The following is a 23,368-nucleotide window of genomic DNA, read 5'->3' on the forward strand; positions in this document are numbered from 1 at the left end:
GTCTCAGTTTCAAAGGCACTTATTATAACACGCAAATGGTTTCTTTCCCCAGCTGAGGGAATGACGACATATTGCTGGTCGCTGCTCAAGAACTGCAGTGCTTGGTGTATAACACAGGGTAAGATTTCTTTAAGACTAGGATTGTCAAAGGAGCCTAAGGCCCTGTCTATACTCTAATTGTACCGCTTGAATTATTCCGGTATAGTCTAGCACTACAAGCCCCCTAGTGGGATGCATTTACACCAGTACAAAAGTGTTTTGTTTTTTTTCTGGTAAATCTTATTCCTGTATGGGAAGGAGAATAAACTAGTCCAGAATAAGACACCTTTATATTGGTATAATTGTGCCAACACTAGGAGTTATAACAGTGTAAGTATTTCAGTAAATAGTTACTACTCCCCACCCCGAACCCCCCTCCCCAACATTGTTTTACTTGTGTAAAAACGTCGACAGAGCAGGCCTAAGGGACTTGTGTGCCCAACTCCCTTGGAAAGCCCCATAGTCTTATTTGAAAATCCCAGCTTAAATTCCTTGTTCCACTGGGTAATCCATCCAGTACTCTTCAGAATTTGTGACATATTGGACCCTCTGCGGTATACCAGTTGTTAGGCATTTCTTTATGTGGGGTGACTACAGCATGTACATATCTTATGTGGGTATTCACCTGGCAGGCTCCTCTAGAGTTTTATTTCTCACCTTCCAAATGCTTTACGGTGACTTTGAAAGTATCCTTGTCAGAGCGTCCCACAACTATGTTATACAACTGGTAAAAACAACCCTTGTTTGGAATTAATTCCTCCCTGGTTGAAACGGATACTCAGTTGTGTAAGTAGAGAGCTGCAGAAGTAAGCTGCATGACTAAGCCTCTGCATGAACATTAACTTCTAGTTCTGCAAAGAGGGGTTCCTTAAGAATCCATAGAGGAGCTTGCCAAGTTGCCTCCTGCCTCCCTGTTTTGAAGAGAGCTGGAAGTTTCTGGTCCAGCAGAGTTGATTTTCAACAGTCCCTGTACTTTGATTCCTGAGAGGTGCCCTTCCCAACATCATTGTTTCATGAACTCAGCCACCTCTCCTGATCTCAATCTTTTATGGAGATCATTTGCTGGATAAATGTTCCTTGGGAAAAGAATGCCCTTCTCCATGGTGAGGCCCAGCAACACAGTGGGTGTACAAACCCAGGGAGACCAAATGAACATTTTCAGGAAGATCTGGGCATTTCTGCACCATAATACACAGCTTGTGTCTTCGTGTGTATTATGGTAGCATACAGAGGTATCGATCAGATCAGGCGCCATTGTACAGGGTACTAATACAAACACAGTTCCCTGTTTTATGCTTCATTGCCAACATTTCCTGCTGCTTTAGTTGGGAAATGTGCTTTAGGCAGCCCTAGATGGTACGTGTACCATACAGAGTAGCATGTCGAAAGAATTATGGACCATCTGATAGATAAAACTTCTTCATTGCCCTCTATAAAGAGAGGTTCTTGAGAGTGGAGTGGAAAGGAAATGGTGCGTGACTGATTCTGGAGTAGGATCACCACGGATAACCCATTACTGGAAGCAGAATGGCTGGGCACCTTTGTACTATGGCAAGACAGCCTCGGAGACAAAGGGACACCCTCCATGTGATAACATACCTGCAGAGCCTGCTGAGCAAATGTGCACAATGTTGCTGTTGGGCACAAAAGTGCCATTAAATCGCTCCTTGGCTTTGGAGTAGCATGCAAAGTAGACCGCCCTGTGCCAGGAAGAAGAGAAGAAATTGCAACAGAGGATAATCTACAGACATGCAATTCAAACCAGTCACTGCTTTCCTCCCATAGTCCTGACCAACAAGGTAGATCTCAGAAGGGCCTCAACATTATTGTTTCCATCTGCAAAGGCTCAGCCTGCCAACCTGCACCGGGATGTCTGCCTTTACAGCCAGAGGATTAGAACTAGGATGTCGTGCATTTCATAGCTTCTGTGGGCCAAGCTCAGTGTGCACATCAGGAACTCCATGCATTCCTCCATTCCACCCCACATGTTCCCATGTGCCACCCCCTCTATTTCAGGGACTCCCTGCAACTTCCTCACTGCTCCCTTACGTACAGGGCTCTAACTCCCACATCCTTCATTCACCTCCTCAATGCCAGTGGCTCTGCCTGCCCCCCATTCCTCCCTCTCAATCTCCCCCCTGCCACCAGGGGCTCTGAGGTTCCCCCACTCCTCCGTTGGCAGAAGCTATGCCCCCCATTCCTCCCACTCTCCCCCACCAGAGGTTCAGAGTGCCATCCCCCCATGGCAGGGGCTCTGTGTACACCCCTATCCCCCCAAACTAGGAACCCCCAATTTCCCCTCCACCAGGTGTTGTGTGTGCCCCATTTTCCCCATGCCAGAACTTTGTGCATGCCCACATTTGCTGCCCCCTTTCTTTTTGGTCTGTCTTAATGTAAATCTCACATTTTTTGCACCCCTTTATTTCTATTGTCCCCGTCTATGCCCAGCGAGTCACCCATTCCTGATATTCATTTAAATACATGGTTCAGTCTACATATTTAAAAAAAAAAATAAAGGACTGGCTTGTACTAACAGAAACCCCTCTTTTTATCCAATCTCAAGTTCCCTCTCTGCAGATCAGTTATGTTAAGACAGTGTGTGAAACTGATAATGAAAAGCAAAAATCATAAGTAGCAGCCTGGATACACACACAGAGAAACAAAATGTACAGAAGCCAATAAATATGCCAGAGATAGCCAGATTTTTAGGCGCTGTAAACAGGCACTTGCTTTCAGTCTGCTCGTACACCTTCTCCCAGGGAGAAGGAGAAGGAAACAGACAAGGAATTGAAAAGTGCTAGGCAAGTACTAAGTAAGATTAATTCACATTCAGTTTTGATTTGCACACCTCAAAAATAATGGCTCGAATTTAATATATATTTGCATCACACTTGCATGGCACTTTTTTCATCCATAGATTTGCAACTGCTTTATGACAAGGAAAGAGCTTCAGTAGCCCCATTTCACAGATGGGGTAGCTAAGGTATATAAAAGTTAAGCAACTTGTCCCAAATCACTGAGTACATCTGTGACAGAGCTGGAATTGGAATTCAGGTCTTCTGTCTACTAGGACTATGTGCTCTTACCACTGGCCAGCAGTTAGTTCATAAATGAACTGTTCGGGTGGTTTTTAGACTAGTTTAATAAAAACAGAGCATTTATAATATGCTTAGTACAATCTTTTTGCCACAGCCTTAAAATGTACTTTTTTATTATTATGGAACTGAACCCTTTAAGATCTTTACCTTGATGGTGCCACTCCAACCAAGTTTGGACCCAATCCTCGGAAGAGCGACCTTGGTCCTTCTTTTTCCAAAATTGACCTAAAAAAATAAAAATAAAAAACAAAAATAAAGATCACCAACTACCTCTCCTGGTAGATAATAACCATCAGTCACAGATCAGGAAAACTGCGGTAAAAGATAACACAGTATTAAACAACAAACCTATTAGCGATCAGGCTGTGCTCTTTGGTAGAAAGCTGGCTGATTTAGCTATTGACTTGAAAAAGGAAGCTAATGCAATGGAACTTAAGGGTATTACAGACAAATCTGCATTTGTGTCATATGAGAGCAGCTTAATAGCTCAATTGCTAGAAAACTATTGGGAGCTGGGTTATTAAAAAAGTTAATGGAGATCACAAGAGAAGTCAGTTCTGAAAGACAAAAAAAGCATTCATTCTATCACAGCTATTCCTTCAGGGGGAACATTTGAAGGGAAGTGGAGATTTCATTGAGAAGCAAAGGTGTATGGGGTTGAGAGGCCTTGCTAAATGGTGCACCCCTTCAAATGGGTCACCTGTGGGGGCTAACGAGCATAGGAGGTGGTGTTCCCTGCCCACTCTGCGGTGGGCGCGAGACTGAGCTTTCCTAGTCCTGAGTCAGTGACGCAGGGGCTGCCCGGACCCTATGAGAATCAGAGAACCATGCAGATTTCCCCACATGGGAGGGAGGAATGGGGAGATAAAGACTAGAGTGGAACTGCCCCACACGCTCTTTTTGGAGGACTGTGAGAGTATTTTTTGGGGAAAAGGGGGACAGGAGAACACATGGTCAGAGCATGGGGGGAGGGTGAGGACTAGTTTCCAGAAGTAGGAACCTACACATTCCTCCTTCCAAGGGGAAGCATACACTCCCTGTTACGCAGCTTGGAGTCTAGTCTGACCAGGCATTACAAATTCTGGTTTAGGCCTCCTAAGCAGAAGCACAGAACACTGCAGTTGCAGTACTGTCAATTCCGAGCATTGAAAAAAATCATGCATTTGATATAGCAGAGCCTAAGTTGGCTTTAAAACTCATGAGATTTAAAAATAAAATAATAAATAATAATGTTGGGATTCATTCTCTTTGCCTTCTGGGTTTTGAGCTTTTAGGTTACACCTGGATCACGTTTTCAAGCTTTTCTTTGCAATTATGATGGCTAGAAATGTACTCTTCTAAAATGAAAGCTGAGATTGTCACAATCACGAGACTCTAAGAGCTGGGGCTTTAAGACAGCCACCAAATATAGTGCGAGTTGGCAACACCGGTGAAGATCAGTCCAAATTCCTGACCTTGAGCGTAATTTTTTCCTTCCCATGGTTTAAACCCAAATGGGTGAGATGAGCTGGCACCAATATAAAAAAGGGAAAATGGTTTGGATGCCTCCTGGGGACCCTGCACAATTTGTACAAGTTTGGCTCAAAAGCATCGCTAGTGTAGGGTTCGATTCCAAGCAAGAAGCCTTGGCACAGAGGGACATTTACAAGTAAGAAAATAATGGTTGAGCCCTAGTAAGTATCCGTGGACCATATTTCAACCATCAGCAAAAGCCACTTTTATTGCCATGGAGCTGCTTTGGATTTCAGTACGGTGGCCTGCAAGGCAGTAGCAGCCCTCCTATTTAATAAAAAAAAAAGTGCGTGTGAAAAACATGCGAGGAAATTCAAACAGCTCCTGCTTCCAAAGGTCCTTCACACGTGCCTGTTCTTTTGGTTTAAGTCTCCCATTTTGCAAAGTTTACTTTCCAGGTCATTAATGCTGCTGGCAACGTTTGCCGCAGAGCCCAAAAAACAAGCTCATTAGAAAGCTTCTGAAATGCATCCCCAAAGCAGAGCCGAATATTCTGTGTAAACTCCGAGGCTAAGTGTCTCCTAGGAAACAGATCCAGTGACTGCTTGTTCTTTGTCACTTTAATAGTCACGACTGTGGCTTCCAGCTGAGGTGACTCACCAAAATCTGGTTTACACACAAGCAGCTTGCCCTTCTGGGACCATTTTCCATTCTGAAAGGTTCCACAGGCAAGTTTAACCAGGTCTGTCCAGGGCATTTATTTTCTTTCTAGCCTTAACAGTCAGTGTTTTCATAGCCAATACACAACTCCCTGGGAGCAATCTGACAGAGGCCTCTGAAGGCTTTTCCCCTTTCAATGGAATTATTGATACCACTCAAAGCACCTAGTTCACCCACCCCCAGCTCAGCAGTTTCAGAAGAGAAGGGCAGAGGGAATTAATGCAAAAGACCCAATTTGCTCTCCATCCTGCTTTAAGGTTTCAAGTTCACAGCAGCAGGAAGGATCGCCACCAGCAGCATTATTTGAATTGTAGTGGCATTTAGGAGCTCCAATCATGGATCAGGACCCCACTGAGGTTGTTGTGTGTTTGCACAGCATCTACAACAATAAAAAGACAATCTATGCCCCAAACCCCTAGTATTCTACAGCCTGGAACACGCTGAGACATCAGTAAGAGGAGCCCCAAAAAGTCATCACCGCTCATTACCTGCTCTAGAAGGCTTGCTTGAGTCGAAAGCTATTAATACAGCATCTTCTCTGAAGAATCAATCATGAATAAGGCTAAGATTTTGTCACGGTTATTTTTAGTAAAAAAAAGTCATGGACAGGTCACGGGCAATAAATAAAACTTCATGGAAGCCATGACCTCTGTGACTTTTGCTGCTGTGGCTCCATGGTTTCCCCCGCCACTGTAGTAGCCGGGAGCTGTGGGGAACCCCCTCTGCCTGCGGCAGCTGCAGAGCAAGCCCCCCCTTTCACCTACAGATGTTGGGAGCTGCAGGATGACCATTTCTGTCAAAGAGAAAATGGGACACCCCCAGCCACTTGCCCAAGGTGGCCCCCTCCCCTCCTCACCCCTCCACTTGAGGCTGTTGCCCATCGCTGGAACCCTGAGGAGGGCCCCCTCAGGAGGCTGTTGCCTGTTGCTGGAAACTTGAAGGGGGCCCCCGTCACTGCTGTCACCTGTTGCTGGAACCTTCCTGGGGACCCGCTGGCTGCCAGCTCCAGTCCCTCGGCCCCTGGGGCTGAAGCAGAGACGGTCACGGAGGATTCTGGAAGTCAGGGATTCCATGACCTCAATGTAGCCTTAATCATGAAGAATCAGGTTCTGAACAGTTGACTCCAACGATATAACTAAGAAAAATGCTGAACGAGTCCATGCTCCCTCTATACCCCTTCATCCAATGTTGCTATAGAGAAGGCAATTAGTCTTGGGAGGAAAGTGCACTCCTATCTATAGGGAACGCTCTACAAATGTGGTCTCTGAAAACTTTCTTTGGTGGAGGTGGCAACAAGGAAGGCGTTTACACTTTCCTTGGAGAATGTGCCCATTTACACAAAGTTGTGGTTAACTGCAGCATCAAGGGGGTCTGATTTCATCAAAATGGGAAAGGGGAGCCAGTGGCAAGTGTACACTGTCTCTTTAGGAGAGTGCACTGAGGTCCTGTGTGAAATCAATTCTAGACTCTGAAGAATTTATTGTCTGTGAAATACAAACAGTACAATCGATTCGCAAGATTGCTTCACAGACATCTGGAAAAGGAGCCAGGCAAGCGACAGACTTTGAGCAGTTGCTGAAATGAAACAAGATTAAATAAATCCAGACCACAAATGCTGACTTTAATGAGTCTATAAGGATGGTAAAAGCTCACCCAGTTTTAGCCAACTTTCTATCTCCCCACAAAGGACAACCCTGAAAATGAGAGAGTGGTGAATACTGTCACAAGAACTGGCTACCTTGAAATGGTTTTATTGGACTCCCTTTTAATCAGGATTGCTTTGTGTCGCAGGAGGGAGGGGAGTTAGATGCATCCAAAATGTACTGATTTGCTCCGGTTACCTTGGTTGTGCATCGTGTACTGCTCTAGACTCAATCTGACCAAAAAAAAATGTTATAAAGAGGAGTGCTTGGCATTTGTGGGATAGGGTGGGAGAGAAGTATTGCTTATCTATAATAAGAGATTCAAGTTGTGACGTGACGCAAGCTACACAGTCTGTAGAGGACTTGATTGCCACTGTATTGTTATCTAATTCGTGCAACTTCACTGGGCAATGTGCCAAATTTATCAGTATTACATGAATCAACCAACATGTTTGGCTGGGCTTTTTTTTGGGGGGGGGAAGGGGTGCACCAAAATGCCTGATGTAAACAAAAAATCGTTGCACGAAAATAAAGTGCAAATATTTATTTGCACAGATCCACATAAACCTGGTGCAGATTAGATTTTGCCTTTGCTTTCTTCAGAAATGTAGCAGCAGAGACCTAGGCCTCAGGTTAGGCCATACAAACCCATTAGCTTGGGAGCACTGACTTGCCTTCGATCCAGTCTTCTTTTGTTGGATGTATGTCATGAAAAGATTAGGCTGAACACACTGCTGCTCCTACCTGTCTGCAGAGGCATCTGACGAGCCTTGGAGATTTTCCAACAGGGATATGCAGGGGGAGTTCAAACTCCCAGCTGAGGATTTACGGGAATGACCATATAATGTGCACTGCCTGAAACCACACATCAGTAGCAGACAGAAGGCTGCTCGTTCAGTCAGAAATAGCAAAAGAGGAGGAAAGAATAGGGCTGTCTTAGGGACTGTTCATGCTGGGTTTTCTAGCTGGACTGCTTTTGTGAAAGACACTGTCTCCTTCCTCTTCCCTCTCCTCCCCCATGAGTTCCCATGTGGCATGTCACAATCAGCGCCTTTCATAACAGTGCAGAGAAGCCCTCATTCACACGCATTCACCAGTGCCCTACCTGTACCAGAAAGGCCTCCAAATTCAAAAGATCACCCTAGACCAGGGGTGTGCAAGCTTTTTGGGTCAAGGGCCACATCAGGGTTGCAAAATGGTATGGAGGGCTGGGTAGGGAAGGCTGTGCCTTCGCAAACTGCCTGGCCCCTGCCTCCCTCCCATTTCCCGCCCCTGAATGCCCCCCTCAGAAACCCTGATCCATTCAACTCCCCCCCCCGGCTCCTTGTCCCCTGACCGACCCCTCCTGGGACCCCTGTCCCTAACTGTCCCCCAGGACCGCACGCCCTATCCAACCCCCCCGTTCCCTGTCCCCCCTCTTCCTGGGATCCCCTAACCCGCTCCCTGTTTCCTGACCAGTGTGTGTCTCCCCCCCCCCTCCCCACAAAACCTCCGCCCCGTCCAACCAATCCCTGTCCCCTGGGACCTCCTGCCCCGTATCCAACTCCCCCCGCCCCCTTACCATGCCGCTCAGAGCAGTGGGACGGGCTTATTGGAAAGCCTCGGAGGTGGGCGGGCACAAGATGTGCTGCCCGCGCAGCGGCGCGCCTGCGGGGGAAGGAAAACAGCGGGGGAGGGGCCAGGGCCTAGTCTCCTTGGCTGGGAGCTCAAGGGCCGGGCAGGACGGTCCCGTGGGCTGTAGTTTGCCTGCCTCTGCCCGAGACCTTCCAACCCCAGGTACTGAGCAAAGATTACATCATGTAGATCCTGTTTGCATCAGCTCAGGTTCTTGGACAGAAACCAAGTCTCATCTAATTTGCAGCACGTAGCTGGGAATGTAAGAAGGGGGACAGCAACGAATGATGTGGCAAACATGAAAGATAGGAAGCTTGTATAAAATGGATTGTTAGTTTTATCAATCTATTGTTTCAAAGAAGCTGGGAACAGGAAACCTGGCAGCCAGATCGCCACTGGAAAAGCTCAGTCTTGAAGCTGCCAATTGGGCAGTTTTTGGCAGAATCTAAGCCTTAAAAGAAAGACATGGATAGATTGCTCTGAAAAGCAATCCCAACTGTACACCACTGCGCTACTGCCCTGCAAACCCAGAGCAGTGGCATGTTACACACCCCTTCACCCTCCAGCACAGAGTGTGTCAGAGGTTAGTTTGGACCATTCCAATATTATGAAACTACAGTCTAATACTCTAAAACACAGTGCCAGTCGAGCAATGCAAGACACCACACGCTATGGCCTTTACACTCTTCCCTTCTTCATCACTTGATGGGCTTTTGGCTCTCTCTCTTTTTTTTTTAAAGTGAATTTTAGGCCAAGCCCCACACTATTTGATGACTGGTGTTTGTGGATTCTGCCCATAAAAGCAACTGAACACCCACCCACACAGGCGGGAGGGGGGCCCACAAAACCTTAGAAAGGTGGGTACAGCCCATCGAAACAAAAGGGACCAGGCTCCCTGAAACAGGTGGAGGGGTAGACCCCAGTTAGAGTGACAGTCTTGGAGTCCATGGTCCCCAGAACAGGTACACAGCACAGACAGCAGCAACGAAAAGTTTTTCTCCCATGCTGCTCCAACTCTGAACTAGGATCGTCATCAGCTCCAGAGATGAGAGGGAGGAGTTCTGCCTCAGTGGCTCACTCAGTCTTTCAGTCACACTGCTAAGACAGGGGCCTAGCCAGCAGGACTTGCCCATCACACTGCTCCAGTGCAAAAGACTGAGAAACATGAGAAATCCAAAAGGATGAACAGGGTGAGAATCCACATGTTCTGAGCTATAGGAAATGCTATGGAGGAAAGGCATATTTTTAAAACTTCTCCTGCAAGCAGACATACATATCACCTGTCAAGAGAATACTACCGTCTCTTGATCCTTGGGGCTTCATACTTACCAGAAAGCTTAGAGCCAATAAGTCTATTTAAAAATACTACCTCCAGACACTTATCCAAACCAATACTCTTTGGAAAGCTTCTCAGTGCAGTTTTAAATAAGTTCCTTTGAAAATTCAAAGGTGCTTCCACAAGATGTATTTTTAAAGGTTAATTCAACTTTTCAGTTGATGCTGAATACATAAGGCCCAATTCCCATCTCACACCAGTGAGAGTCCAGAAGGACACCATTCAAGTGTAAAACCAGTGCCAATGAAATCAGAGTCAAGTCCACTGGTTGCACAGAGGGCTACGAATGACAAGAGCTGTACTCACTTTAGAACCCGGAGAAGTCCGGGTGATACAGATGTCGGCCTGACCATTCCTTCCCCACTGATCGTCCCCAGCTGGACTTGAGGATAGTAGACAGTCCGGAAAGCTAGCCTTGAAGACTGGAGCCTGGTCTTTATTACTTCTAAGGGACATGTAACAATGGCACCAACTGTACCCCCGCACCTGTATGGCACAATGCAAACAGAATACGGTGTAAGCAAAAGAAGGTCATATCGAAACACCACCGTTATATAACAAGTGAAGTTCTTTCCCCTCCCTTCTCCCACTGCAAGAAAGAGTTACAACTGTGTTTATGTCAATACCAGGAGAGGGGAATTTTTGGCATGAGATAAAAGAGGAGGATTTAAAAAGAGATTCAGGAGCACTAATGCTTCCTTGTCTCAAAAAGATTTAGTGAATCATTTTCTACTCAATGCTTGCATAAGTTACCAGTGGCAGGAGGATTCTGAAGGTCAGCAAAACGCCCAAATCAATAGCAACTGATCAGTTCTTAGTCCCGTGTTCTATGTTCCTGTTTGTCCAGGTCACCTGATCTTACTGTGCAAGAGAATTTAGTTTTCTTGAATGGAGTGGGGTAATTCCAGTTTTTAGTGGGTCACTAGCCCTATTACAAAGAAGGCTCTAGATTTATGTCCTTGGGGGATTCTTCCATCAAGAAAGCCTAGCTAGAGAAGGTAAAAAATAGCAATTGTAGGGGACTTGTGCCAAAAGTGATGTGACAAAGCCTTCTCTCCTTCAGTCAGTCGTTTTAAAAGCAGTTCATACGCTCTCTTCTGAGAAGTGGAAGGTGGAGGAATCTCAGACTTCCAAGTTAATTGCCCTGAAAAACTAGCTAATATTTGAGAACAAGACAGGGGGCAGGAGAGGGGGGCAAAAGGACAAGCTCTGTGGTCAAATTGGATGGGTCACTGACTCTGATATGGGAAGCTCAGGTGTAATTTATATATTACCTTTACTAACAATTTAAAAAGAAACAAACCATGAATTCCAAGCCTGTGCATTAGCCCCTACTCACAAGGGTCAAGAAAATCTTGTCCTTGACACAAACGGTTGCCACCTGATAGAATCAAAACAAAAAAGTGTAATGAAAGCATTTAGTTTTATTTCAGTTTGTCTGTTGTTTTCTCAACTGTAACACCATGTGCTATGGTTGCTGCTCTTGTTCAACTCTTAATTTCCCCACCATTATCTACATGCTGACAAAACCCAATTTAGTCTTCTTCGCCTTCCTTTTCTTGACTAATGGTTTCTTCCTGTTAGCAAATGGTATAGAGAGGACTCGTTTACTTGGGGACAAAGGAAAATTAATGTGAATTAATTTATGGTGTGAATTTAAAGTGGATTTGTTAAACTGCATGAAATCCCTGAGTGGACACACTCATTCAGAATTTAAGTGATCTTATCTCAGTTTAGTTTAATTCACTAGTGAACAAAACCGAAATAAGGCCACTTAAATTCTGAAAGAGTGTCCACCCAGGGATTAATGGGGTGTAACTAATGCACTTTTAATTCCAAATTAACTAAAAGTGTCCATTTCTTTCCTGAATGTCCCTGAGTAGACAAGCCCTTAAGGGTGTCTACACACGGCATCGTAAATCCAGGTCAGTGGGGTCCAGGCTTGTGGACCGTGCTTCCAAGCCTGTGCTCAAGCATCCTCACTGTATTGGACACCTGGGTTTACAATTGCTGGACCATGATATCACAGCCATGCTAATGTGCGTCAGTACTGCACTACACAGACATTCTGACTTGGGTCTACAGCTTGAGCTGCATCCACCGTGCAAAACGTTCGAGGGGTGGGTGAGAGCCCGAAGCCCTAGCAGGGTCCTATGACCCAGGTCCTGAGTGCTTGCTGATATGAGTTAGACTGATTCGTGTGTGCGGATGAAGGGAGGGCTTGGGCTGAACCTGAATCAGAGCCTGGGCTTAGTGTGCAGTGCAGGCATACTGTAAGTTCGGGGGTGGGGTTCTCAACGTTTTCCTTTCTGAGCCCCCACCCCAACATGCTATAAAAACTCCACGTCCCACTTATGCCACAACAACAGGTTTTCTGCATACAAAAGCCAGGACCAACATTAGTGGGTAGCAAGCAGGGCAACTGCCCGGGGCCCCATGTCACAGAGGGCCCTGTGAAGCTAAGTTGCTCAGGCTTCAACTTCAGCCCCAAGGGGGCAGAGCTTGGGGCCCCGAGCTACACGTGGTGGGGCTTCAGCTTTCGGTCATGAGCCCCAGAAAGCCTAATGCAGTACCTGCTCGGCAGACCCCCTGAAACCTGCTCATGCACACCCCACCCCAAGGACTAGCAACTACTGTGTATACATTGAGCAATGAACAATGCTAACTCACACTACTGATTGGGAAACCCTCTGGAAATTAAAATAAACAAACAAACATGATTGAAAAACAAGGATAGTTGATTGCAAGATGTAGCTGGTTCATTTATTTTGACAAATGTTGTTTACAATGATTTATCCTAACAGTTCACTGCATGCTAGCAAATGTTTTTTTTCCCATAGTACATATTGTGTAAAGCTTCAGTAACACGCATAACTTTTCCAGTAAGCTTACAACACCATTCTGCTATTACATCTGTGCTGAGATGTGGGGCAAGGCTGCAGGTTAGGACAATATGCAAGTTTGTGGCTCAGAGAGGTTCTACAGTAACTCCTCACTTAACATCCTCTCGCTTAATGTTGTTTCGATCTTACGTCCCTCCTCAATTACAGAACATGCTCCATTTAAAGTTGTGCAATGCTTTGCTATAATGTCGTTTGGCTGTCTACTTTGTCCACAGCTGGCAGCCCCCGATCAGCTCCCCTACGCCGCCCCCGCCCCCCACAGCACCTCCCACCCGCTGGCAGATCCTGTGGATCAGCACTTTCCCCCTCCTTCCCCCGCCTCCTGCCCATGGCAATCAGCTGGCTTGCAGCATTCAGGAGGGAGGGGGGAGGAGTGAGGACTCGGTGCACAGGCTCCCCCTCCCTCCCTCCAATGCCCCCTAAACGTCGCAAGGCGAGGCAGGGGAGAAGCAAGGATGTGGCGTGCGGAGTGAAGGGGGAGGGAGGGAGGGTAGAAGAGACGGGTCAAGGGTGGGGGCTTGGGGAAAGGGGTGGAGTGGGCAGGCTGAGGGTTCAGTGCCCTGCCCCTGGTGCTTGCAGAGTAGGGGAAGCTGCAGCTGTGCAACGTGCTTCTCCTAGCCTACAGCACCTTCAGCCTCCTTGCCTGCCTCATGGTCTCCAGTGCCAGTGGGCTGTGCCTGTGTGGGGTAAGGCGGGGGCACCTCCCAACTATAGTACTGTACTGTACGGCAAAAAAAAAAATTTCCCTGGAACCTAACCCCCCCCATTTACATCCATTCTTATGGGGAAATTGGATTCGCTTAACATCGTTTCACTTAAAGTCACATTTTTCAGGAACAGAACTACAACGTTAAGTGAGGAGTTTACTGTACTGCTACGTAAGCGGCCTCCCCACTGCAGCCCATAGAGGAGAAGCCCATATAGCCACGCTGCCGGCTCTGTCTTCTGCAGGCACCACCCCCTGCAGCTCCCATTGGCTGGGGGAGAGGGACAGAAATATCATCACTAATCATTGGGCAGAATCAGCCATGGAGGCAGCATCATTAGTTGCCAGGCAGAGTAAGCCGTGGAGGCAGTGTCACTCCCCCACCCCAAGTCAAAATACCGGCCCACAACTATCTGATGCACACCTTGCCATAATCCTGAAGGTTTCAACGGCTTTGTCACTGAGGCCAAACATCAACAAACTGACAGAACTGAAGTGTTGCCAGGTGTCTGGCAAACACTAAAAACTCTCTGGCACGCAAAGAACTGTATAAAGTTGTATGACAGTTTTATTATTGCTAAGAAATTCAAAATAAAAAACAAAACAAACATTTTCTTTTCGGACCACCATTGTCAGTGACATTACTGGCCTGCTGGGGGGATTTGAGGACTGGCACTGGCTCTAAGGTAAATTGAGTGTGAGACCCCCTGAACTAGTGTGTTGCACCTCACCTTACATGCATGCTGCTGCTTCCTGCAATCATGCTGAAGCTCTCTGCTCCAGAATTAACCCTTGCCAGTAATGATCAACAGAGGCAGTGTGGCCAAGTGGATAGAGCTCCAAACTAAAACTCAAAAGAGCTGGGTATTATTCTCATCTCTTCCACTGCCCTGGCTGAGTGGCCTTGGTCAAAACTCTTTGCCCCTGTGTGCCTCAGTAGGATACTTCTTTTGTGAAGTGCTTTGTGATCTACTGAAGAAGTGTGCTATAAGATATTATTATAGGCGTTAGCTAGGATGTAGAATGAAAAGTTCAGTTTTCTACAACTTAAATAGGAGAGATCTTCCACAGCTCAACTCAATGGAAGGAAGCATTTTCTTTGTTTACACAAGCGTCTTAGCATTTCTTGAAGTGATAACATGCTATGAGATTCCCTTTGGAGAATACCATTTAATTCAGTGGATCTTATGGTGAAATTGCAATTTAGGTGTTGTCCATGAGAAGGAAGCAAAAAACTGCCCCTCATCTTACTCACAGGCCAAGCAGTGCCTGATAGAGTTACAAGGAACTTGCTGGAAAAACTCATACGCACCAGAGTAAAGTCTAATGCCAGGTCTACACACTAAGAACTTTTGCTGCTATAGCCAGGCTGGTTAGGGGTGATTTTCTCTGACATTTCTATGCAGGCAAATGCCCTAGTGTTAGGGGCGTGCACAAGAATAAAAGTTTGGTCGCTTTTGGAGGGGCAATCTCTGTGCTGTCCGCGGCTCGAGAGGCTGGTTCCCCCCTTCCCCCGAGTCAGTGGACCTTACTCATCTCTCCCCGTCCCGCCCCGGGGGCCAGTGGAGCTCGCTCTCCCTGACCCAGCACCGCAGGAGTTCTGTGCCCCTGCTGATTGGAGGTGGGCCTGTGCCACTTCTTGCCCCCTGTTACGCAAGCCCCTACCTAGCAAGGGATTTGCTGAACAACTCTTTTTGGTGGCCTCAGAGTGCGGCCACCAACCCCTGCTGGTGGCTGCTCTGACAATTTTTCCAACCCTAAGCCCCGCTGCCCCAGGCTGAAGCCTGCAGCCCCCTGAGCACGCTGGCACACTGGCCCCACATGTCTGCAGAGGCGCTGTCCGGAGCCCCCAAGAGGCTCTGTGGTGAAGAGCGCTGATCCCTTGCTGGCAGTGCTAGCAAACACCAAGGCAGCCAGGAGCAACTCCTTTGCGACCCTCCACCCAATCTCCACCCAGGCCACAGAAAAATCCCCTGGTGACCGCATTTGAGAAAAGCTGGTCATAACATGTGCTTTTGGTGGTAGAGCTAATTTTGCTTGCTGAATTGATATAAACTATCAGGGCAAAAGCATTTATTTTTGCCTGTATAAGCTGCATCTATCTACACTATAGGGGTTTTGACAGCAAAACTTTTAAGGATAGACTAGGCCTTACTGTAAAGATGATCAGAACATCCAGGACTATTTGGAAACATAGAGGGTACTTTAATTCCAGTTTCCCCATTATTGTTTGTATTTGCTGGATAGACTGCAAGATTCTTCCTCCCTTTACCATTAATAATTCTCCCCCATGCAAACAGCCCCCCTGTGAAATCTGAGAACTTTAGAGCCTTAAACTATGAGTAACAATATCAGTCAAGTGTGTTTTCCTTCGTCTTCTTGATTCTTGCTCCTTCCTATCACAAACAGAAAGAGCTTATCCTAAACTATTGGCAATCCATGCATTTTACAGTAACAGGTATTCTGAGAAACAGCTTTGCCTCCAGACATTTTAATCCACTTGATTTTGACCTTGGCTGTAGAATAAAACACCGAAGCTGCTTAGGAAGCTAGGCACACACACAGCAGCTGAAATTCTGTTGCATGGATGGAGGCTGAGCTACATTTACAGAAAAACTGACACAAAAGACTGACTGAACAAGCAGCTTGGTTGTTATCAGCACTTTGCTCACTTTGTGTACAGAACCTGGGCCTGACATTAGCTATCTGCTCTGCAAATAGAGCTTTGGAGCACAAGGCTTTAGCACATCTTCCTCAATGGACAGCATGAACTGTGCGTGCTGCCCATGTGCTTGCCTGAACACAGAGGTGGTGGAGGGGGAAGGGACTGGGGCCCTGGGCAGGGAAAACCCTTCACAACAAAACCTTTGTCCGGTCCCAGAGTACAGACTTTAAAATAGTTTGGGGTTGGAATTGCATTCTGGGCATGGATCTGACATGTACCTCAAGTCCTTCCCTCTGCTCCTGAATGCCTGGATCCAACACTGGCACAACAAACCAGATTCTACCTTCACTTATGGTAGTGTAAATCACAAGTGACTCCGCTGAAATCCATGGCGTGAGAGGAGAACTTGACTCAGCCTGTCTACACCCCCATCTTAAAGAATTTATCATCCAAGAGCAGAAACCGAAGTGATTAATGAATTCCCTTTGAAATGAAAAATTATGTAAGCACAGTAGTAGGTTTCTGCTTTCACCAAAGAAAGTCATCCTTCCCTATTTACATAAATAATGGGACAGATGCTTTAGTCATACAATCTTCTTTGCTGGCTTTCTTTTTATAGAGTGTCTTAACTGCTAGGTGCTATTACAGGGGGGAAAATTGGAGACACAAAATTATATGTAAAGCCACTCAAAAAAGGCAGAGCTTCGTAACCACCATTTTTGCAGTGTGTCACCCACATCCACATTATGTAACCAGATGCTGGTGAGACTAAATATTAAAAAAAACCCACACCCCTAAAACCAGAGTTTATATGCTCGGCAATGCCCTTAGAATTCTGGCAGGCTGCAAAGAGGGCAGAGAAAGCCCTCTCACTGCTCCTGGCAACTAACCAGCCATCAAAGAATTTCAGACCTTAATTGCTACAACAGGGTGCTAGGCAAAAGGCAATCTTGGCTACTGGGGTCCCTTTTTATTCAGGGCCGTAGGACTGTAGCCAAAACTCTGAATTGCATCTTGAAGCGAACAGGTGGCAGTGCAAAGAACATGAGCACTTGCTGCCTAATCTGTGCTTTCGTGCTGTTAGAGTTAAACATAAAGAACACAATGTTATGCTTTGATCATTTATATTACAGTAGCACTTAGACTGGGATCAGGGCCCCATCGTACAGGGACTGTAAGAAACTTTCCCTGCCTGAATCTTACAAATCTAAACATACAATACAGGTAATGGGTGTGAGAAAGGAGGCATTATCTCTGTTTCACAGATGGGGAAACCAAAGCACTGAGTGATTGAGTGACTTGCCCAAGGTCACACAGGAAGTCTGCATTAGAACCAGGAATAGCCCACACTGCACCATGCCAAACATCTAGTTACATCTTGTTTATTCCATATACATGATAAAACGAAGTTAACTACTTACAGACAATAGATTACACAATATGAAAAGGTTATCCGATTCTATGATTATTTTGTGCAGCTTGCTTCTAAAAATATACGGTCTAGGGTTTTACGTGAGTATGTGTACTAACTACCACAGCCCTCATGACTGACAGGAGAGCATTATGATTCCTACACTGAGTGACATCTCTTGTTATGCAATTTCTCCAACCTTCTCGGATACCTGGCCATTCTCCTCCAGCCACTAGCTACCTCCTCTGCCATCTTGTCCTGTTCACACACACGAACTGCCCTTCCATCCTGCAATTCAGTAACCTCCGACACGTATGCAGCCTCTACCATTTAAGTGCAAGTACCTCCTGGAATAAGTGTGTAACCTTTTCATACACAGCACGAGTTAGTATCCACATAATCAGCTTTAACCGCTCAGGGCAAATGTTACCAGCATGACTTTAAACACAACACTATCTAGCACAGCAAATCTCTGGACTTCTCTGCAGGTCAGCTCCAGTAAGTACTTCAGTATATTAACACTATGCTCTGATCAGCTGATTTTCCTCCGCATGAGGTTTCCTTGCATCATCTCTCCCTGTGATGTTTATTTCCTGGGAAGACAGCTGAAAATAGCCTGCTGCACATAAAGGAAATACTTTCTAGTATTCCCAGAGTGTCTCATACTCCCACATCTGGGAAAAGGAAAAAAACAGCAACAACCTTAAACAGCTACGCAAACAAAGCCAAACCCTTGCAGTACTGGATTATGAATAGGCAGCCAGATCAGAGTTTCCAAAGTAAAAGTTACAGCTATCGCGTCCACCAAGACTCCATATTGGTTAAAATTACTTTGAGGTACCAGCTGCAAAATTTTAGTTCTCATGACAAGATACACAGCTTTTATTGCATCGGCCTCTTGTAAAATCAAAATAAAAGGGTTTCACAATCAATTTGTTCTTCATTAGGAAAGAGAAAGCAGTCCAGAATCAGAAAGGTCTAAAGGTAGCTAAAAGTAGCGTCTACTCTCTCCACCCTCACCTAAGAATTACAGGCAGCAGAAACACGTGATCGCAACAGAAATGGATCTTTCCCATGATGTGCAAGAATTCCCATCAGTGCCAGAAGGACCACAAAGCAGCTAGTAAGCAGTTATGACAAGAACTGATGGGAAGCCCTATGTAACTACATACAGGGGGGCTGGAACAATTTGTATAGTGAGGATGCTGCGAGACATTGAACTGAACTGTAAACCCTGTATATAATTGGAAACCACTTGAAGCCAGGGGGTGCAGTAGCACCCCCCGTACCTCTCTGTACATATGATTACATAAGTATATTTGTTTATTTATTGTAGATGCAAAAGCTTTATTTAAAAATCATGTCCTGGTTGCTAGGCTCAACATTTGATTGTGCTTCTCTTTTTACCTCCCACTTTCTATATTTGCAAAGACCTTGACATTCATACTTAATGTCTGCCCCAGTACACAGTGACTTTATTCTAAAGAAGCTGTCAGCATCCCAACAACCTAGTCTATGTGCACGACTCCCAAAACTTAAAACCAAAACTCAACTAGAAAGGAAACCCGAACTCAGCATTGCTAGACCAAGCATAATTGTTGGGGAAAATTAAGAATGGTAAATGGTGTAATCCCAGAAGACACAGAATGGGTCAAAAACTGCTATGAGCCCAGCCAAGGCTATAATGAAGGATAATTTGAGAGGACCAGATTGGAAGCCCCCTTATTCACGCTGTCAAGCATTTGATAACACTTCACTCTTATATAGCACTTCTCAACAGTTGATCTCAAAGCGCTTTGCAAAGGAGGGCAGTATTATTTACCCCCCATTTTAAATATTGAGAAACTGAGGCACAGAGAAAGGAAATGACTTGCCCAGGGTCGCCCAGCAGGTCAATTCCCTTCAGTGGGACCACTCAGGTAAATAATTGCTCATTTACACAAGTAAGGGGCTCAATATCTAGCTCTTAACATTTCATTGTGCGCCCATCTTCGTCCTAGGAAAACTGGAAGCACTGAGAAGCGTCCCCAACAGCTGAATTTTGAATCATCTCAAAGTTAGGGGGTTCTGAGGTGAATGCTCTTTACAGAGCTTTTCCCCCGATTTATTTTGCGGTGGAAAGTTTCAGTCTGTTTTTCTGCAACATGCCACAATCTCCAGCAATGAATACTCAGTGGGGACTGTTAAGCAGGTCATGCCTTCAATGCTTGAGCACTGCATTAAGTGAAATAAGTGGATGCAAACTCAGGGACTGAAGCAGATTTTGTATTAAAATAAGTAATGAAATAAGGACAAGCAGACAAGCCCCTTAATTATATTAAGCATTCAATAAAGTTCCAACTAATAATTTTGTTACCAGGTACATGAATTCTTGCAAAGCATTTTCCTGTTTTCAGATCAGTGCTGTGTTTAGACACTACTCAGGAAATAGAAAGACCTTTTTCTTATCAGAGTGTACACAGACCGGTGGACTAAGCATTGGACTGGGAGCCAGGAACTCTTGAGTTCCAATCCAGATTTTGCCCATAATTTACTGTGGCCCTGCAAGTCATGTTAACCTGCATGTCTCTGTTTCCCCTATCTGTAAGGTAGATGAATTAGTATTCTCCTCCTCCCAGAGGGTGTTGTAAGGATGAGTGTTTGCACTGCACTATACAAGTATTAACCTCTGCTGGAGCAATTTATTAGGAGGCCTCCTCTGCCCTGTTCCTTATTGATTTAAGAAAACCCCACAAATCTACCTGCTACTGCAAGTGCTCTACATGGATCAATATTTTAAATCCTGAAGCTAGTGCAGAGAGTGGCAGCTTGTTTGTTAAATAGAGTCCTTCACCATAAAAACATGACACCAATGTTTTGTGACCTGCATTGGCTACCCAGTGGTCCCATGTGAAGTTTAAAGGTGTTGGTTTTGATCAATAGAGCCATAAATGGCCTGGGACTCACCTGTTTGAAACACCTCTTGCAGATGCAGTGATGCAACTTAACACATTGGCAGCGATCAAACTAGAGCAACTTTGGATGTAACTGAGAGCAGCCAGGAAGGTTCTCCATGAGGACTCCTTGTATCTTCCTCATCTTTGGAATCTGCCCCACACCTTTGGTCTGAAATAGCTTGAGCTGGTTGACCTTCAGGGCATACTGCAAACCCAATCTTTTCCAGCAGGCTTTTCAAGAGGGCTTTGCTGGCTGTTTCCTTTTGGAATCTGCGAAGCAGGGGAGGTTTTGAATTGGGCCCCAATCCTTGAAACATTTAAGCACACACACAAATTAAAAATTTTATTAAAGCGAATGTTGAAAAAATTATATAATACACAGGTTGGGAAAAGAATGTCTATACATCTAGGTATAGTGCATAGAGTATCCACAAACACAAAGTTAGTTTTTAAAAGTCATATGATACAGAGAATACATAATCAGCAATAACCCAAATTTAGCTGAATAGATTGAATACTACAGTTTAGATATTAGAATCCGAATACTCAGATACACTACTCATGAAAAGTTGTATAGAGATTTGGTAATGGAAAGCACATCTCAATGAGGGGAGTTTGTCCCTCAGTAATTGAGAATTAGGTTGGTTGTCCATTTAGAAAATACAATCCATGAGGACAGTATTTGTTACTTTCCTGAATGCATCCGATGAAGCGAGCTGTAGCTCACGAAAGCTTATGCTCAAATAAATTGGTTAGTCTCTAAGGTGCCAAAAGTACTCCTTTTCTTTTTGCGAATACAGACTAACACGGCTGCTACTCTGAAACCTTTCCTGACTGTGTTTCTCATCAGCACTCCAGCTCATTCCTCCTGGTATTGCTGATGTCCAGTGACGTGTTCTATGGAGATGTCCCTCAACCACCTGATGGCATCCAACACCATGAGTTGCCGCATCAGCTGGGCGTAGTGTTGACCAATTCCGCATTCTCTCAGCACTCACTCTTACTGGGGTCCCATGAGTGTAAGGCTCCGACGATCAGCGCACATGTCTGGACCTGTTAACCCTTAGCTCTCAAGGTTTCGGCCAGAGGGGCATACTTCTTTACCTTTCGAGCTCGGGCATCGTGGAAGGCTGGGGTCCTGTTCTTGAATAGCGCTGTGATGTCCACCATGATGATCTTGTTCCAGTCCCCATTGGTGAGGACAATGTCTGGTCGCAGTTGGCTGTCAGTTCCAGGGATGGCGGAGTTTACAGCAACCTTCCCCACAGGTTGCGGAATGGCTCTGGCCAGGTGATCTTGGATGGCGTTGTGTCGCAGCCGCCAATCTCGCATGGGGCTTGCAGCTACACAGTACGTGGGGTAGCGTCTCGTTGGCATAGCTGCACTTCCTGCATCGCTTGTTCCGATTCCCGTGGTGAACAGCTCTGTTCAATGGGATGCAGTTGAGCCAGGTCTTGTGGATGAACCTCCAGTTGGCAAATCAGGGAAGAAGTGGTTGCTGGCTTCCCACTTGCACGCACATCCAGTGGCAGCTGATGCACTTCTCCAGTCATCACATAGCGTTGCGGGCATGAGTCCAGAGCAAAGCAAAGTCTCCCCATCTCTTCCAAATTCACTTTCCAGCGAGCCGCTCAGGTAGGTGCGACATCTTGTTTGGAGGGGGTCCTTGCGATTTGCTTCTTGACAGCATCCTGCAGAGCACTCTCCGCGATGTTCCTCACCGTGGTGTCCGGGCACGTCAGAAGGCGTGAGCGATCACGGTAACGTCACACAGATCACCCATTCAAGGTGTTCAAGGCGTTACCAGGTCTCATTCTTGTTTGTTGCTGATTAAATCCTTCTTGCCTCAGACTCATCTTTCCAATCCACAGCACAGGAGGATTTGCTTTGCTGTTGTTAGTGTGATCCTTAACAGAAACACTCCATCTAACGAACAAGACGAAATCAGCAAGAACCACTGTGACTGCCTATAAATACACTAAAGCTAATAGGAAGCTCTCTCTCTACAATTTAAAGATGCTTTCTAGTGTCAAAGTCCATTCTTTCACTCCTAGTCTGCATTAAGTGCTGGATAGCTTCAAAGCTGTAGGGTTAGGTAAACTTGCATGCTGGTTGGGGCAGGGTCCATTTTAGTTTTGTATAAGCACAGTGCCTAGCACAATAGGGCCCCGCAGCCATCGCCATAATCACCAACAACATTGTTTTAAGTGATGGAGTGGCTCTTATATCAACTGCAAAATTGTCATTAAAAGGGGGTTTAAGTTCAGAATTTATCTTACAGAAACTTCATTTGTTCCCACTTTCTTAATGCTTTCTACTGGCAAAGTGGAACCTTTTCATCCTAGGCCCTGGTACTACAACCAACTCTGTGTGGGCTGACCCTTACATCTAGGGAGCCCCACTGAGTTCAGTGGATCACCATGCCAGGATCTGATTAGGTGGAGGTGCTTGCAGGACCGGAGTCCTAGTTTGCACCATCAAAGAGACCCTGATGGGAATTATTATTATTTGTGTGTACTGAGGTAGCACCTACGAGCCTCACTCATGGACCAGGACCCCATTGTGCTAGCTGTACAAACAGAACAAAGAGACAGTCCCTACTCCACAGAGTTTACATGGAGGGGAAACAAGAAACTTTGCCCCTCACTTGAATGGAAGAGCTGAAGCAGTGACAATGGTTTACAAAAATTGCTTTGATAGTGTAATATAGTTAGCAAAATAAATATCTAATCACTGAAGTTCTCCTTTAATCAGATTTTGTCTCTCAAGGGAATGTGCTGTAAGTTTATTATACTGCTAAAAAGCAAAACCCCATAAGGATAGCAGGGTTTATAACACTTAATCC

General features: G+C 45.7%; 1 protein-coding gene and 1 long non-coding RNA gene across 5 annotated transcripts in view; one reads left to right on the forward strand and one right to left on the reverse strand.

The window, feature by feature from the left end:
- Positions 1-21,708, forward strand: part of LOC140900113 (uncharacterized) — a 33,777-nt gene extending 12,069 nt beyond the window's left edge. The window contains exons 3-4 of one of the 3 annotated variants that reach the window (XR_012155563.2): positions 53-118; positions 21,324-21,708. This is a non-coding gene — a long non-coding RNA (uncharacterized LOC140900113). Of the gene's footprint in view, positions 1-52; positions 7,422-21,323 lie in introns of those variants that run through there. The other 2 variants (XR_012155564.2, XR_012155562.2) reach the window with 2 other exon arrangements.
- Positions 1-23,368, reverse strand: part of SLC25A33 (solute carrier family 25 member 33) — a 34,399-nt gene that overhangs the window by 5,254 nt on the left and 5,777 nt on the right. Inside the window, exons 1-4 of one of the 2 annotated variants that reach the window (XM_073316757.1) lie at positions 11,242-11,283; positions 10,209-10,388; positions 3,285-3,362; positions 1,639-1,739 (exon numbers count right to left, since the gene is read on the reverse strand). In XM_073316757.1, coding sequence (XP_073172858.1) covers positions 1,639-1,739; positions 3,285-3,362; positions 10,209-10,255 — 226 coding nt within the window. In that variant the 5' untranslated portion in view covers positions 10,256-10,388; positions 11,242-11,283. Of the gene's footprint in view, positions 1-1,638; positions 1,740-3,284; positions 3,363-10,208; positions 10,389-11,241; positions 11,284-23,368 lie in introns of those variants that run through there. The other variant, XM_073316755.1, reaches the window with a different exon arrangement.

This window comes from Lepidochelys kempii, chromosome 18 (assembly GCF_965140285.1).
Source record: "Lepidochelys kempii isolate rLepKem1 chromosome 18, rLepKem1.hap1, whole genome shotgun sequence".
Lineage (NCBI taxonomy): Eukaryota > Metazoa > Chordata > Testudines > Cheloniidae > Lepidochelys > Lepidochelys kempii.